The 14,379-nt window shown below is 45.9% G+C and overlaps 1 protein-coding gene across 1 annotated transcript in view; it reads right to left on the bottom strand.

Moving 5' to 3' along the window:
• ERGIC1 (endoplasmic reticulum-golgi intermediate compartment 1) overlaps positions 1 to 1,000 on the bottom strand; it is a 60,554-nt gene extending 59,554 nt beyond the window's left edge. Inside the window, exon 1 of the mRNA XM_064671765.1 lies at positions 839 to 1,000. Within this exon, the coding sequence (XP_064527835.1) occupies positions 839 to 858 (20 nt within the window). The 5' untranslated portion in view covers positions 859 to 1,000. The remainder of the gene's footprint in view (positions 1 to 838) is intronic.
• Between the last annotated feature and the right edge of the window lie 13,379 nt (positions 1,001 to 14,379).

The raw sequence follows: 14,379 nt of genomic DNA, 5'->3' as shown, positions 1-14,379 counted from the left end.
AAAAGACTGTATATTCCCAAAAATGCATGTATTTTTTATTGTAATATTAATGCTCTAGTAAAATCTACATCAGAAAACTCATCTGTGCATCCTCCCATTGGCATCTCTGAACCTGGAAAGTTACAAATCGTTGGCTCAAGAATGGCTCAAAACCAAAATGAACCCACAGTTGCTATTTCAGCTCCATTTGAGCCAGAGGGGTCTTTTTCACTTTGCTTTGGTACCTGACACTACCTGCTATGGCCCAGGGGATGCAGGAGCCCCACAGAAAGGCCAAATCCTACAACTCATACCTGCTCAGGATGGCAAAGCCAAAGGTGGAGGCACCAATGTTGGTTCCCAGCAATCAGACACTGCTTTCTGCACACTGTAAGGAATGACCCCCTAAAGATGCTGTGGGAGCTCCACCATAAGGAGTGATGCCCTAAAGCTTTGTGGGAGTCCCACCGTGACCCCGTGAAGCTGCGGCGGGACCCCAAGGATCTGCGGGAGGAGCAGGGTCCCCGCACCTTCACCCCTATACCCACTGCGGGGTCCCGTGGGACACGCACATCTGTGACCCCCGAGGTCCTGCTGCTCCCCCCGAGGTCCTGCCCGGGGAAGCCCCAAACAACAAACTCCTCTGGCTTTGCACAACCAACTTGCGGAACAACAGCCGCTCGTCGGACAGAGCCTCCCCGTTCCCACGGCCCTTCCCTGCCCACACCTACTTCACCCATCCACCCATCCATCCATCCGCCCGTGCATCCCTGCATCCCTCCCTGCCCACCGGGCGGGGAGCGCCGAGGGGCGGGCGCGGCCGGTCCCCGCGGGGCGGGCGGGCGCTGTCGCGACTCACCTCCTGAAGTCAAAGGGCATGTTGGTGGCGGGCGGGCTGCGGGCGCCGCCGCCCCCGGCCCCGGCTCTCGCCTCGCTGCCGCCGCCGCCGCAGGGCCAGGAAGTGACGGCCCCGGCCCCGGCGCGCAGCACCAGCCCATTGGGCGGCCGGGCCGGCCGGGGCTTCCGCCGCCGGGTTACGGGAGCGCGGGGTGCGGGGTGCGGGATGCGGGGAGCGGGATGCGGGGTGCGGGATGCGGGATGCGGGATGCGGGATGCGGGATGCGGGGTGCGGGGTGCGGGATGCGGGATGCGGGGTGCGGGGTGCGGGATGCGGGATGCGGGATGCGGCTGATCCCAGCCCGAGGCAGCGGCAGCACCCCGGCCCCCTCCGCAGCTTGCCGGCTCCCCTCGATGCCCGCGGTGCCCCGCGGCTCGGAGTGCCCCGCTGCCAGCACGGAATCACAGAATCGTTTAGGTTGGAAAAGACCTCCGAGATCATCGAGTCTGACCTGTGACCGACCACCACCTTGTCAACCAGACCAGAGCTCGAGTGCCACGTCCAGTCTTTCCTTAAACAACACCTCCAGGGATAGAAACTCCGCCACCTCCCTGGGCAGCCCCTTCCAATGCCTAATCACTCCTTCTGTGAAGAAATTCCTCCTGATGTTGAACCTAAACCTCCCCTGGCACAGCTTGAGCCCATTTTCTGTCCCCACTTGTTGCCTGGGAGAAGACAGTGACCCCCACCTGGCTACAGCCTCCTATCAGGGAGCTGTAGACAGTAAGAAGGTCCCCCCGAGCCTCCTTTTCTCCAGGCTGAGCCTCCCCAGCTCCCTCAGATGCTCCTCACATGACTGACTCTTCAGACCTTTCCCCAGCTCTGTTGCCCTTTTCTGAAGACGCTCCCACTCCTCAATGTCTCCCTTGCAGTGTGGGGCCCAGAACTGGACATATCACTAGAGCTGTGGCCTCACCAGTGCCCAGCATGGTGGGAGGTGCTGAGTACAGGGAACACTCTGGGGCATGCTACTGTTTAGCCCCACTGTCCCCTCACTACATCCCAAGGGCCCTGTCGGTGCCCACAGACCCTCTCAGCACCTGCCTCAGGGCTGGGGCTGCCCAGCGCTGACCATGCCCAGTGGAGCAGGCTCAGCCCAGTGTGCTCGGCTGTCCTCAGCACTGCCCACGTTCCCTCGGCTCCTGGCAGCCCTCCTGCACTGCCTGTGGACACGGCCGCCAGCCCAGCGGGACTGCCCAGGCCCCCAGGCCAGAGCGTGGCCGCTCACATGGGTGCAGTGCTTCAGGCTTTGTGGGGCGTCTTTTGAATCCTCAGCATCGCAGTGATAACGGCCTGTGCGTGTGAATGTGGCATGATCTGTATCTGGAGACAGAGCCAAGCCACGGTGACAGACCGGGGAAAGTCTCACGCTTCCAAGTGCCCGTGAAGGAAGGGGGAGCACCCACTCCTGCACCTCCACATATCCTTCCCAGCAGAGCATGGGAGACTATTTACAAGAGTGTGTAGTGATGGGACAAGGGGGAATGGAATGCCTTCAAAACTGACAGAGTGTAGGTTTAGATTTAGAAATTCTTCCCTGTGAGGGTGGTGAGGCCCTGGCACAGGTTGCCCAGAGGTGCAGTGGCTGTCCCATCCTTGGAAGTGTTCAAAACCAGGTTGGACGGGGCTTGGAGCAACCTGGGATAGTGGAAGGTGTCCCTGCCTGTGGCAGGGGATTGGAATGAGATGATTTTTAAGGTCCCTTCCAATCCAGGCCATTCTGTGATTCTATAATGAGCTCCTTTGGTGCCAGCATGGCTCTTTCACTTGCTCTTGAAAATCTTTTTTGCATTTTTATTGGAAGCAAGGGAATTAAAAAAAAAAGCTCTCCATTAATTAGGTGAGAAATTTCCCCAGTCTTGCCATTTTACCTAAATGCTTTTTTCTTGCATCCCTGCCAGGTTCAGTGCAATACACATGGCTAATCCTGCATTGCTTCATGCACCACCTCAGGTACTTCCCATATTAATGTCACCAGCTTGTAGCATCCATCAGGGACTTTTTGCTGCAGGTAGTGTGATTGCTCCTGTATTCAGAATTGCTGTCACTCACATACAGTGCATGTTAAATTGCAGTGCAGGCACAAAATACAGCTACTCTTGCTTTTTAAATCTAAAAGCAGGGCAAGAGAAAGAGGGAAACGACAGCAATCTAAATATGCTCTGTGCAACATACTGCATTTCTAATTGATTCTGCAGCTTTCTTCCTCCTGCTGTCATCATCCCTTTACTTAGAGATGTACATCTTTCCGTTTTTAACTTTCACCCACAAACTAGGCGCATACCTGGATAAAAAAAGAAATTCAGATTGAATTTACCAAAGACTCAGAGTTGTTAATCAATGCCATAGTCTTTCAAAGGAAGATATAATAATTCACGTTAGGAGTGTTAAAAACTAAACTGGAGCAATCACGAATATGAGATAACATGGCATAATCCCTCAGAAGCCCCCAGGGAATAGATAAAAATAGCTAATTCATTTTTTTTTTATCTCAGACACCTGAATTGTCCAACCACAGTGTGCAAGCATATTCAGCAGATTGCTACCAGATCAGCCACGAATCCTGCTGCACTTTGCATTGTGCTCCAAAACTGAACAACCCACTGAAATTAATGAGACAATTCTCATCTCTCATGAGGTCAACCAATTGCCTTGGCATAGCCAGGGGGTACTGTCTGTGGTGGAAAAACCCAAAACAAACAGCGCCTATCGAGTTAGAGTTACACAACCAAGTGCTCATTGAGCTTCTGGCAAGGCCCCGACATCATTAGCTGTTATTAACTGTCTTGTGCAAAGACATCAACACTCAGGAGAGTGCTGAAGGATTTACAGAAGCTCTTCATTTGTGCCGCAGACAAATCTGGAGGTGGCCTTGAAGAGTTCTTCCTCCTGCAGGCTCAAGTGTCAACAACACAACGCAGCGAGAGCTCACATTGGAGGTTTTATTTTCCACTGAAAGGTCAAACTCTGAAGAAAGCAATGGGCTCACAGCTGCTTTCCAGTTGGGTCCAGCTCACTTACATCCTTGTCAAGGGAAGAAGAAGTTAATGCCCTGAGATAAGACCCTCGTCACAGTATTGTTTAATTACATAAGGCTTCTATCGAGCTTGAGATAAGAACAGGAATTTGTCGGCAGTCCAGCTGGGTGGGGCAGCTTAGCTCATGTTGTGTGTTAGAAAGGGAACCAAAAGCAAGGGGTTTATTCGAGGTGGTTGTCAAATCATTAGAACTGGAATGAGTAAACTGATACTGACAACTGATTTAAAAGTTAGTTTTCTTTTTCATGTGAGCAAAACCCAACGCTTTCCTGACAACTGTAGACCTAAAACTATCGTTTCTCTTCAAATTGCATTAGGAACATTAATTGAGCAAAACTGCTACTCTGAAATCAAGTAAGTCAGTATTTTCAGAACTCTTTAACAGTGAAGAAACCAAAGCAGAGGGATGAATTGACTCACCTAAGACTACAGAGTAAGATCAGCTTCAGCTCTATAATTAGCAAACAAATCCCTTCATTCGTAATTCTGTGTTCATAATTCATGCAAAAAAAAAAGAATATTTTCCTCATTCCAGTTCACTTTCTTATAGATAAATCAGATCATGGATGACTCTATCTGGATTCCTAACTAATGCCTCACAACAACAAAACTGGTACCTCCTTCCTATTAAAAAAAAGTGACCAAAAATGCTTTGTTTGAATCATCTTCCTGGATATTTATTTCATAAATTTGTTTATGGAGGTAAAATGATTCATCTTCAGGTTTCTGAGATATTCTTAATTTCTAGGTTATACATTATTCTTTAGTTTTAACTTCATATTAATAGAGTTTATATTAATACTAATTTGTAGAGTTTATATTAATAATTGGTAATTCAGCCTGGAGAAGAGGATACTGAGGGGAGACCTCATAGCTGTCTACAACTTTCTCATAAAGGGTAGTGGAAGGGCAGCACCAATCTCTGCTCTCTGTGACCAGTGACAGGACCCAAGGGAACAGCTGGAGCTGTGCCAGGGGAGGGTTAGGTTGGATATTAGGAAAAGGTTCTTCCCCCAGAGGGTGGTTGGGCACTGAACAGGCTCCCCAGGCTGACAGAGCTCAAGGAGCTTTTGGACAATGCTCTCAGGGACATGGTGGGATTGTTGGGGTGTCCTGTGCAGGGCCAGTTTGATGGATGCTCCTTGTGTGTCCCTTCTAACTCAGGATATTCCATGATTCTGTGAATCTATGAATTTTGCTTATCTCTATTTTGTGATCTCAAGGTTTCCTCTTTCCCAGAAAAGCGTAACCTTGATCCTTACCTGTTCAGCATCATATAACATTCTGTGACGCTCATATATGATTTCATTTGTTGTTTTATTTGTGATTCCTTACACACAGCTGAGTTTTATTTTAGCCTCTGGCTCATGGTACATCTCTTGCATTGGGAACTGTGCTGTGACTGGGTTATGAGCAGCGTTGTTTGCTAAAGGTAAAGCTGGGTACATACAGTCATCGTTTAGGTCAATTAGGCTTCGTTCATCAACTGGGAATGTGCAGTGACTGTTACAGAAGGTGCAGTGCTTATTCACTTGTACCCTTTCTGATACCGAGGTGTGTTTGCTCCCAGCTGAACTGTGGGTTTTTTTGGGGGGGTGTTGTGTGGCAGGGCCCACCCCAGGACATTTCCCCCTGTGCTTTTATTCACAGGATATGCTTGTAGCACTCGTGTCGGGGTGGGCTGGGAATTGGAGTGAGCACATTGCTCTGCAGGGCGTGTGTGCTTGATTATGTGTTGTGTTCTGCAGGGTGTGTCGCTGGCTGCAAGGGGCATTGAACACAACTGCCGTTCAGGAAAAGGAAAAAACACTGCAGAGAATGAAGAGAAAATGTTATAAGGCATTTTAAAAATATAAATAACAGTGTGTGAGGAAATCTTTCTGAAGGAACAGGATGCGCATGGAGGTGAAGAATTCAAATACAAGTGCTGTGCTAAGTATAATCAGTAATGAAAGTTCAGCCCTTCCTCTTAGGATTTTGGTAAGCTGCATGTTGGCAGTACTTTCCAAATTCCAGGGAACAAAAAAGCAAGCTTGAAGTGTTGTCTTAAAGAACTTAAGTCTTTAAATGCAGTATGTGTTTATCATTATCACATATGTTATGCTGTCCATCTATTTTTGTGAGATTTGACATAAAAAACAGAGTAAACTAAATTTGTATCTTCTCAATTTACTTTGTAAGTTCCTTCTTTATTGAGTAGCTGAGCTTTTTCCTTTAGAAGACATAACAACAACCTCTCTTCTTCCTGCTCAATAGGCGGAAGAAATAATCTAATTATTTGATAGATCACAGGGCTGGGTACAGCTGCCATGTGTATGTTTGAGTATGGAGAAGAGGGTCTGTGCAGCCACGTGGCCTCTTCCTTGTCCTATGACCATAAGCAAGCACATTGTTGGGCAACGCTGAGGGGAATCTGCCACTCTTAAAGCCCCTAGAAAATTTACCCTGGTTTTAATACAATTTCTCTTTGTTTTCAAGTTTGTTTCCTGGCACCTTTTGGGTGCAAGGAATTTACTATGGGAAAGTCACAGCAAACAGAACAATTTGTGTTTGATTTCTTTTTCCACTATGGAAATGAACTCCACAAGGAAGTTTCAGGAAGTTTCAGGTCCTGTCACAGGCTTACCTCGTGCTTTCAGAGCATCCTATATTGGTGAGTGTTTAGTGTAGTTCAGGAGACTGCAAACACCTGACCAAAGGTCATGGCCAAATGCAAGTTAACAGTTAACTAGGTTGAAGTCTTGTAATAGAGAACTTTGAACACTAAGAGGGCCGGATCTCAAAGAGATTTGGGATTAGCAGCAAGGGAGAGTTGAGGATTAGAATCTGATTCTCAAAGGCATGGTTCTCTCAAGTGAGTTAAATGCCTAAAATTCCCTGTACACTGGAGAGGAATAGCTCAGAATCTCAGGGTTTGAGTGCCCTTAGCCTGTACTCTGGGTGGTGAGATGCCTACATCAGGCAGTAGAAAATGCTCAGGAGAAGGGAACCTATGGACATCTCACTGTGGAACTCATACAGGACCAAAAAAGTGTTTGCTTATGTGTTTAAGTAACACATTTGGCATCAACATCTAAATTAGTCTTGTCAGTGAAAATATGCCTGGCAGATGAGCCACCCCTCTGCTTTAAATACTCACCAAGTGCTGGAGAGCATTGCCCTGGAAGCCAGTTCTGGACCTTTGAACAGGGAGTGCCCTGAGAAACCTGAGGGCATGCAGGGAAGGGATAAAAATGCACTCTGCCCAGCTTCTGAAAGCTGAGCCACAGTTTAACCAGGAGCACAAGATTTCTGGTGTCAGAATAGGGTGACTGGTTAGGGATTTTAGGTGGGAAACAGCGACGATACTGACAGAACTCGGATACTGGTGTAGGGGCCCATGACTCACTGATGTTAAACACCTGTAAGTCCTCCTGAGAGTTCCATTCTGCTGTGTACAGCATGCCTGGGAAATTGAGTCCTTAAGACCTTCATGGCAAAACCCCCCACCTGACTTCTGGATGGACTTAGGCAAGAAGTAGATGGCAGAATTCAGCCCACCCAGAGCAGCTGGGCACAAAAAGGCGCCAGACCTTGTGGCGCCTCAGGAAGCTTTCCCCAGAAGCTGTAGGCACTTACAGCATCTGACGTAGCTGAGGAGGGGAGGCAGAGCTTTCCTGGGTTGCTCTCATGAGCACAGGCGCCAGCAGTCTGCAGAAGTTGCACTTTGGTGCCTGAGTGCTATTTTGGATCTCTCCCAGAGACACTGCATCGGCACGGTCTCCATGGGCACTCAGTGCACAGGCTCAGCAGGGACTGGGGTTGCTGTGCCTCACTCATTACATCAAGACTGACCTTCTCAGAATGGGTGGCTTCTTTAGGTATGAGCCGTGGAAGCCAGCTCAGGCACCCAAATGCAAGTTAGGCTGTGCTCAGGTCTAGTACAAGGGAATGCTCTCCCATGCCAAGCAACACATGGAAACAAGCTTTTTACGAGGGAATCAGTATGTGAGGGTACAGCAGCACTGGGTCATTACAAAGACCCTCAGGCAGTAAACGAGTTAACCAAAACAAAACCTTGACAAGGAGGAATTTTCCAACAAGGCAGTGGAAGTTTTGTTGGAAGATTTGCCAAACCCCACTGCTGCACTGGGGGCAGCCAGTGCTGCTGCAGCTGAGCGGGTTCTCACCCATCACTGGGCCCACTGGAGCCGGCCCTGTGCGTCAGATGTCAAATAGCACTTCACTGACTGACTTCTGGCATGTCCTCTGTGCTGCCTTATCAGCATTCTCAGTGGTTTCCTCCAGATATTGTGTAGCATTCAGGGAGCTGAGTAAGCCCACTGGGACGTTACAGACAAGAGGTATATACCTATTTTTTCATCTTTTTCGTAGTAAGGATATGGATTTTTAATTGCTGCCTCGCCTGCAAGTGGGACTTGTGTTTTCCTCATTCTCACTTGGTCTCTTGGCAGTGCTGTGATGGTCAGTGGATTGGGGAGGTTTTGTCAGTGCTAAAGAATCTGCTGCAGAAATCAGGGCGTGACTAGAGAAAATCTTTCATAAAGAGGTTTTATTAACCCTCTAATGAATTAAGCCAGAAATCATCGTCTCTGGCCTTGTGTTGGTTTCACCTGGAGCCCATGGACTCTGCAATTTCAAAGTGTCATTGTTAGGGTATGATTTAGGGAACTGGGAAGAAATGAAAGCAGACACATAGGTAGGCTTGTGCAGGAACTTAAGAGGTGAGGATAAGTTTCAGCTTATGGCAGAAGCTAAGAGGAGATGTACCCGAGGAGCTGAGTCATCAAAAATTAAGCTCAAGTGAAAGGTCCCTTTCAAATGACAATGTGCAAAATCAGAAATCACTAAACCAAAGTGACCTGAACAAAGCAACAGATAAACACTTCCAGCAAACTCCTCTGTCCTTTAGAGGAAGCCAAATCCAGCAGTCTCGAGATTTCACCCTCAGGACAGAAGACCTCTTTCACCCTGTCTCCTGTGAGGCCACTTCATGGTTTCTTTCTCAAGTTTCTTGCAGAAGAAAAAACAAAATCCTGCCCTTCTCATGCCGTGATGATAAGCCTGGAGTTAGCCAGGCTTTATTTTAATTGGACTTTTTAACTTTTTTCCTGGCACTTTAAAGTTTAGGAACGGAAAAGATCAGTCTGACTCAGAGACTGGGCTACTTCCAAACATTAATCTTAGCTGCCATAAGTTAATGTAGTTTGGCTCTGGTGCATCCTATGGTGTAAAGATGTCTGTACCCTTTCATCTTCAGGGTCAGAGGCTACTAAAGGGAACATGTCAGAGACTTGGGCAGATTGTGATTGCCTGACATGCAATCTACAGGCATTCAGTGAGGTTCTGTGAGTAAGAAGGCCTAGACAATATCCATATTCCATTCTCTTAAAGTTCATATTTTATCATTCTGCAATATTGGTTGCCAAAATTATAATGTCCAGGGAAATTCTTTGGCCTGTTCTCAGTCTGAAATACATATACAGGTTTTGGTTATCACAGAATTGAGCCCAAGGTACTAAACCTTGGCACATTGGGTTGGATACAATATTTAGCCCCTTCCCTTTTGGTTGGCTTCATAGTATGGGTATAACAAACACATAAAGATGACTGTCATGATTTTTCCAGCACTGAAATATGAGTCTCTCATCATTTGTGTTTCACTTTCTTCCACTCTCCCTCCCAAATGCTTCCATTCTACAGTAAATATTTTCGCATTTTATCCAGTCTTTGAGGGTGTTACACTCAAAGTATTTGGTGTTTCCCTGTCCCTTCCTCATCTTCTTACTCACATGCTCTCTTCCCTGAAATCATCATGGGAACAACACTATACAAAAAAAAGAAAGAGAACTTTAGAACTTTCCAATTCTACTTATTTCAATGGAATTTCCCTGATGTCCTTTTTCCATATCAGTGGAGGTTTTTTGCCAGTGACAGTCGTGTGAACAGCATCAGGAAAATGAAAACTGCATTACAAGGGCATTACAAGGTTAATGTTGGCCTAATGAAACCAATTTTCCTAGATTCTCTCTCAGGCCTATGTGCAGGGAAAGGTTTCCTCCAGAGGCAATTCAGAGCAGTAACCTCATTCCATGGAGAACCTAGGCTATCCAGAGAGATTAACTCCTTAAGCCTAAAACTTAACAGCTTTAAAAGATTGAAATCCACTCTTGTCCAGGGGAGTTACAGCAGACATGTATCTAATCCCACTGTTGTAGACTTGTGCCTTTTGTGCTGACATGGAGAGAGATATTCTTGGTTGAGTGACCACTGGTTTGTTGTACAGGACCACATCCCTCAGTCCTCTTCCCAGCTCTGAGACAATTTTCTAAGCAGTTCTGAGACAGGAGGCCTCCAGCCTTAGTTTTCTGGGTGGGAAAATATGTAAATCATTATGTTAATTAATGTAAGACCTTCCTCCAGGAGGACAGAGGTTTGATGGACACTTGATGGACACTCAACCACTCAGTGTTAGCAAAGGCTTGAAGTTGAGGTGCTGTCTTGTGACAATGTGAGTTGACAAATAAGAAAGTACGAGAAGCCAGACACGAGACTTTCCCACGCTGCAGGGAAATTTTCTGTGCACATTTCACATTTTGCTGTTTCCCCACTGCAGGAGCTGCAACAGCCAGGCCGACGTTGGGAGCGTACGATGACAAACGACACAGTGCGTTCACTTGCCACCCGGAGGCTCGTCAGAGTGACAAGCTGGAGCTGCAGAAGACAGCGATGAGTCATGACTGGAGCTTTATGTAAATGGGGAACCTCTTGCGTTTCATCCCGTGTGCCAGCGGAGCCACGTAAAGTTCACGTCAGTGACGTTGCGTTCCCGTGTCCCCTCCGACTGTGAGGCAGGGTAGGGAATGGGGTAAGGTGACTGTGGTTACCCCAGAGAGGGCAGAAGGTCAAAGCTGGTAGTGAGCCCCTGGAACAGAAGATTCCTTCCCAGCAGCAATGCCCGGAGAAAATTTTCTGTTGCGTTTCCCTGTTTATTGCAAAAGTGATTGAGCCACTGATGGTCAGTTCTGAGGGGGAAATACTAAATTAAGGCAGAGCGTTCTCTTGCTGGAAATAAGTCAGTTTTAGAGTCTTAGTAAGATTTATGGGTCATGTCTGACACAGCTAAGAATCTAATTTAGCTCATGCAAAGCATGAGAAAAAGTCCTGCTGCTGAGTGGCCTAATGCTGCATTCCCTGTCCTAACAGCCTTGTGTAGGCAGCGTGTCCCAGGCAGGAGCCCTGAGGAGGAGTGGAAGCGTGAAAAAGCAGCACAGTTGAATTGTGTGTCTCTCCAAAGCCACAGATAATATTATTTCAAGTAGAAGGCCAAACTCCCTGACTCACCCATGCAAAAATCACACTGAAGTTTACTGAAGACAATGGAATTAATCTAGTGTAAAACTAATATGAGAGGGAATGCCAACCTCCAAAATGTTGACCTCTTTAGCTGTTTTATTTCTAGGGTGCCATGACTCATGTGTGTGTATGGTGAGCAGACAGTTCAACTGCTGAAGATGACTGCAAGGAGCCAAAAGGTGTGAAAAAGCTGACAAACTTGAAAGGATTTCTCTTGCCTTAGTTGTTTCAAATCAGAAGGAAGATTTAATTGACTCCAGTGGGAGTTTTGCCTGAGTAAGGGCTTAGGAGCTGAAGTGAGAGATGGAAAAAAATGTACCTTGCTAGCCCAGAGCTCACAGATGAGTGATTCCCTTCATTTACTCCGTGCAGTTCTCTTCAGGGAGATGCAAGTAACTTCCCTCAGGTCATTTCAGAGCCCATATAACTTTCTTTTTTTTCAGTATTCAGCACATTTCCTCCTCTATTTGATTCTGTTTCTTTATCTGTAGGTATTATCTGACTGATACACTATACAAAATTTTTCACATCCCTTACAGTCATCCTAATTTGATAGTGCTCAGTACATTTATTTGTTACCTTTATTTCATTTTTTCCCTTTTTTAATTGATTCAGACATCTATCTGTGGCAAGCAGTCCTACCTATTTTAACCCTACTCATGTTAGTTTTGCAGCTACAGCATCAAAGTGTGCTTTGACTTCCAGAAAAGCCTGCAGTAAATTTTCCAGACAGGTGATGAATTTTTCACTGAATTTAAAGGTCAGTCTTATGATGCTAAGAGCTCCTCCATGAGCTGAGTCCTTCATATATTTTTGCTCTTTTCATTACCTGTTCCCCACTCTGTCCCACAGTGTAATGGCTAATAATTGAGCTCTTTTCAGTGGTGTAGCTCCTGCTCCATTGAAGGTAGGACTTTTTTCTCAGCAGAAAGCTGACTCATAAAGTATGCTGCCTTCTATCCTTAGAAAAAGTGAGTCACTAATGGATTTTTCATTATACATTCAAGTACCATAGACTGAAATTTTGTCCTACCAGCCTCGTCTTGAGGAAGTGTTTGGAAGTCTTTTTGATTCAGTATTTTAGTTATGTCTCAGTGAGGCTCTTGAGATACAATAGATGCTGTACAAGGAGCTGTTTCGTATCCTATGCTATGAGTATTCCCATTAACTTCAGCAGTGCCATGGTTTCACTCTGTGTGCTGTGTGCTTCCTTAGGTAAAAAAACCATTAAAACTGCCTTATACCTGCATCATGACATGTTCAGCGGATGTTTTCACTCGACACAAAGAGTTTAGAGTTGATTTTTAGAGCCGTGCAAAAGCTGAGAAAACTGGGACATAAACGAAATAATATGAATCCCATTGGTACTATTTCATTAATAGAAATAGTCCATTTGTTCAGGCAATACTAATTTGGTTTTCTTTTAGACAAGCAGTGAAGATTCACCACTTCTCACGATGGCCCACAAAAGAAAGCTAAATGTTATTGTTTCCATTTTATGAACAATGGAATTAAGGCTAGGGGAGATTAAGTTGCAGTAGGGAGGCAATGGAAATATTGTGGATGGAACCCAGGAGTCCTGTATGGGTTTTTTCCCAATGTAACTACATTTTGCATGAAAGATTTTGTTGTGTTTACAGTCACTGCTATTTACCTTTGAGTGATATTGATGTGAACAAGCATCTGGCAGAATCTGTGTGGAGTTGCAATTCACAGGAGGGTCCCAGCTTTTGCCTGTCCATGTTGTATTCTGTTAAATTGGCTTTGCAGGAGGCTTAGAGGGAAGAGGTCTGACTCTCTCTGCTACTGACAGGAGCTGTTATTTAAAACTGTGTGATGAAGATGCAAAAGGGATGCTGCCAGGGTGGTTGCTTTGTTCTTCACTACACAGAAGTGGATACGCTGCAATGACAAGTTTGTAAATCATAGTTAGTTCCGTTCTCACACCACCCAATAACCTTACAATCTCCCTGTCAACTTCCTGAGGACCTTGGGAAGCTATAATTTGTGATAAAAATGGGAGTTGAAATGTTATGTGTATATCAAAGCTGAAAAATTGTGGCTGGCTGACCTTTTCATTTTGAGCAAATGCACTCATTTCCTTTGCGTTGCTTACTGTTTCCTTCTGGAGCTCAGCATAATAGGAAATCCTCCATGATTGTTCTCCTTAATCAGTGGCTCCATTGTGCCGGGTTCTCTTCCTTTCAGGAGCAGTGCTTCTCATGGAGCATCGCTCTCAGGGCTGTCAAGCATCAGTGCCCCAGAAATTCAGATGATCCATTTCAGAGAGCACACCGGGAGCAGGGTGTGCTAAATTCAGTGTGCTGTCAAAGTAGGGAAACAGCCCCCTGATTTTCAGTTCAGAAAAAAAGCACTCACTGGATTTTACAGTGATATTTCCCAGTGCTTGTGATTAGGCTTAGATGAATAATGAAAATGAGGGGTTCGTAAATTTAGATTCTGCTTCATTTCCATACGTGGGGGAATGTCATTTGTTGTCATGTCACTGCTAATATTTGCATAGTCATCTGACAATTATAAAGCAGGCATATGAATCTTTAGGACAAATAACTTCTCCAGAAATATACTCTGCAATGCCTACTAATTATGACTAGCACATCATTTTTCATTTTCTTTTTCATTTCTCTTTGTCATCCAGTGAAGAAGTTCTACATTGTGACTGTACATCCCAAACTGCAGATAGTGTAGCATTTGTATAATACATGCTAAAAATTAGGCAAGTATTTAAAAATAAAAGATGCGTTGGCAATTGCTTAAAACAGTTTGTGAAATAAAACTAAGGCTGAAGTTGCCAAAAAGATTATTTGTATTGGTAACCTCGGCCTTGTAAGGCATAACATAAACAAAAACATAGTGACAGGTCGGTGCTCAGGAAAAGCTGATGCTGCACCGAGTCTTATCTTTTGTTTCCTGTTGCAGCACGGAGGTGCTGACATCATGTTCCTGCACATGCAAAGTGCAAAAAGCTCGGGGTTCATAATTCCATGTTGACACAAATAAACAATTTTTGCCTGTTGCTATTGATTTTCTGCTGTCCTGCTTCTCTCCACTGAAGTCGATGTCTGTGGGGAGCCAGGGAGCCAGGCA

Source organism: Pseudopipra pipra, chromosome 15 (genome assembly GCF_036250125.1).
Source record: "Pseudopipra pipra isolate bDixPip1 chromosome 15, bDixPip1.hap1, whole genome shotgun sequence".
Classification (NCBI taxonomy): domain Eukaryota; kingdom Metazoa; phylum Chordata; class Aves; order Passeriformes; family Pipridae; genus Pseudopipra; species Pseudopipra pipra.
Note: the sequence above shows the minus strand (reverse complement) of the source record. Positions and strands in the feature narration are given on the sequence as shown.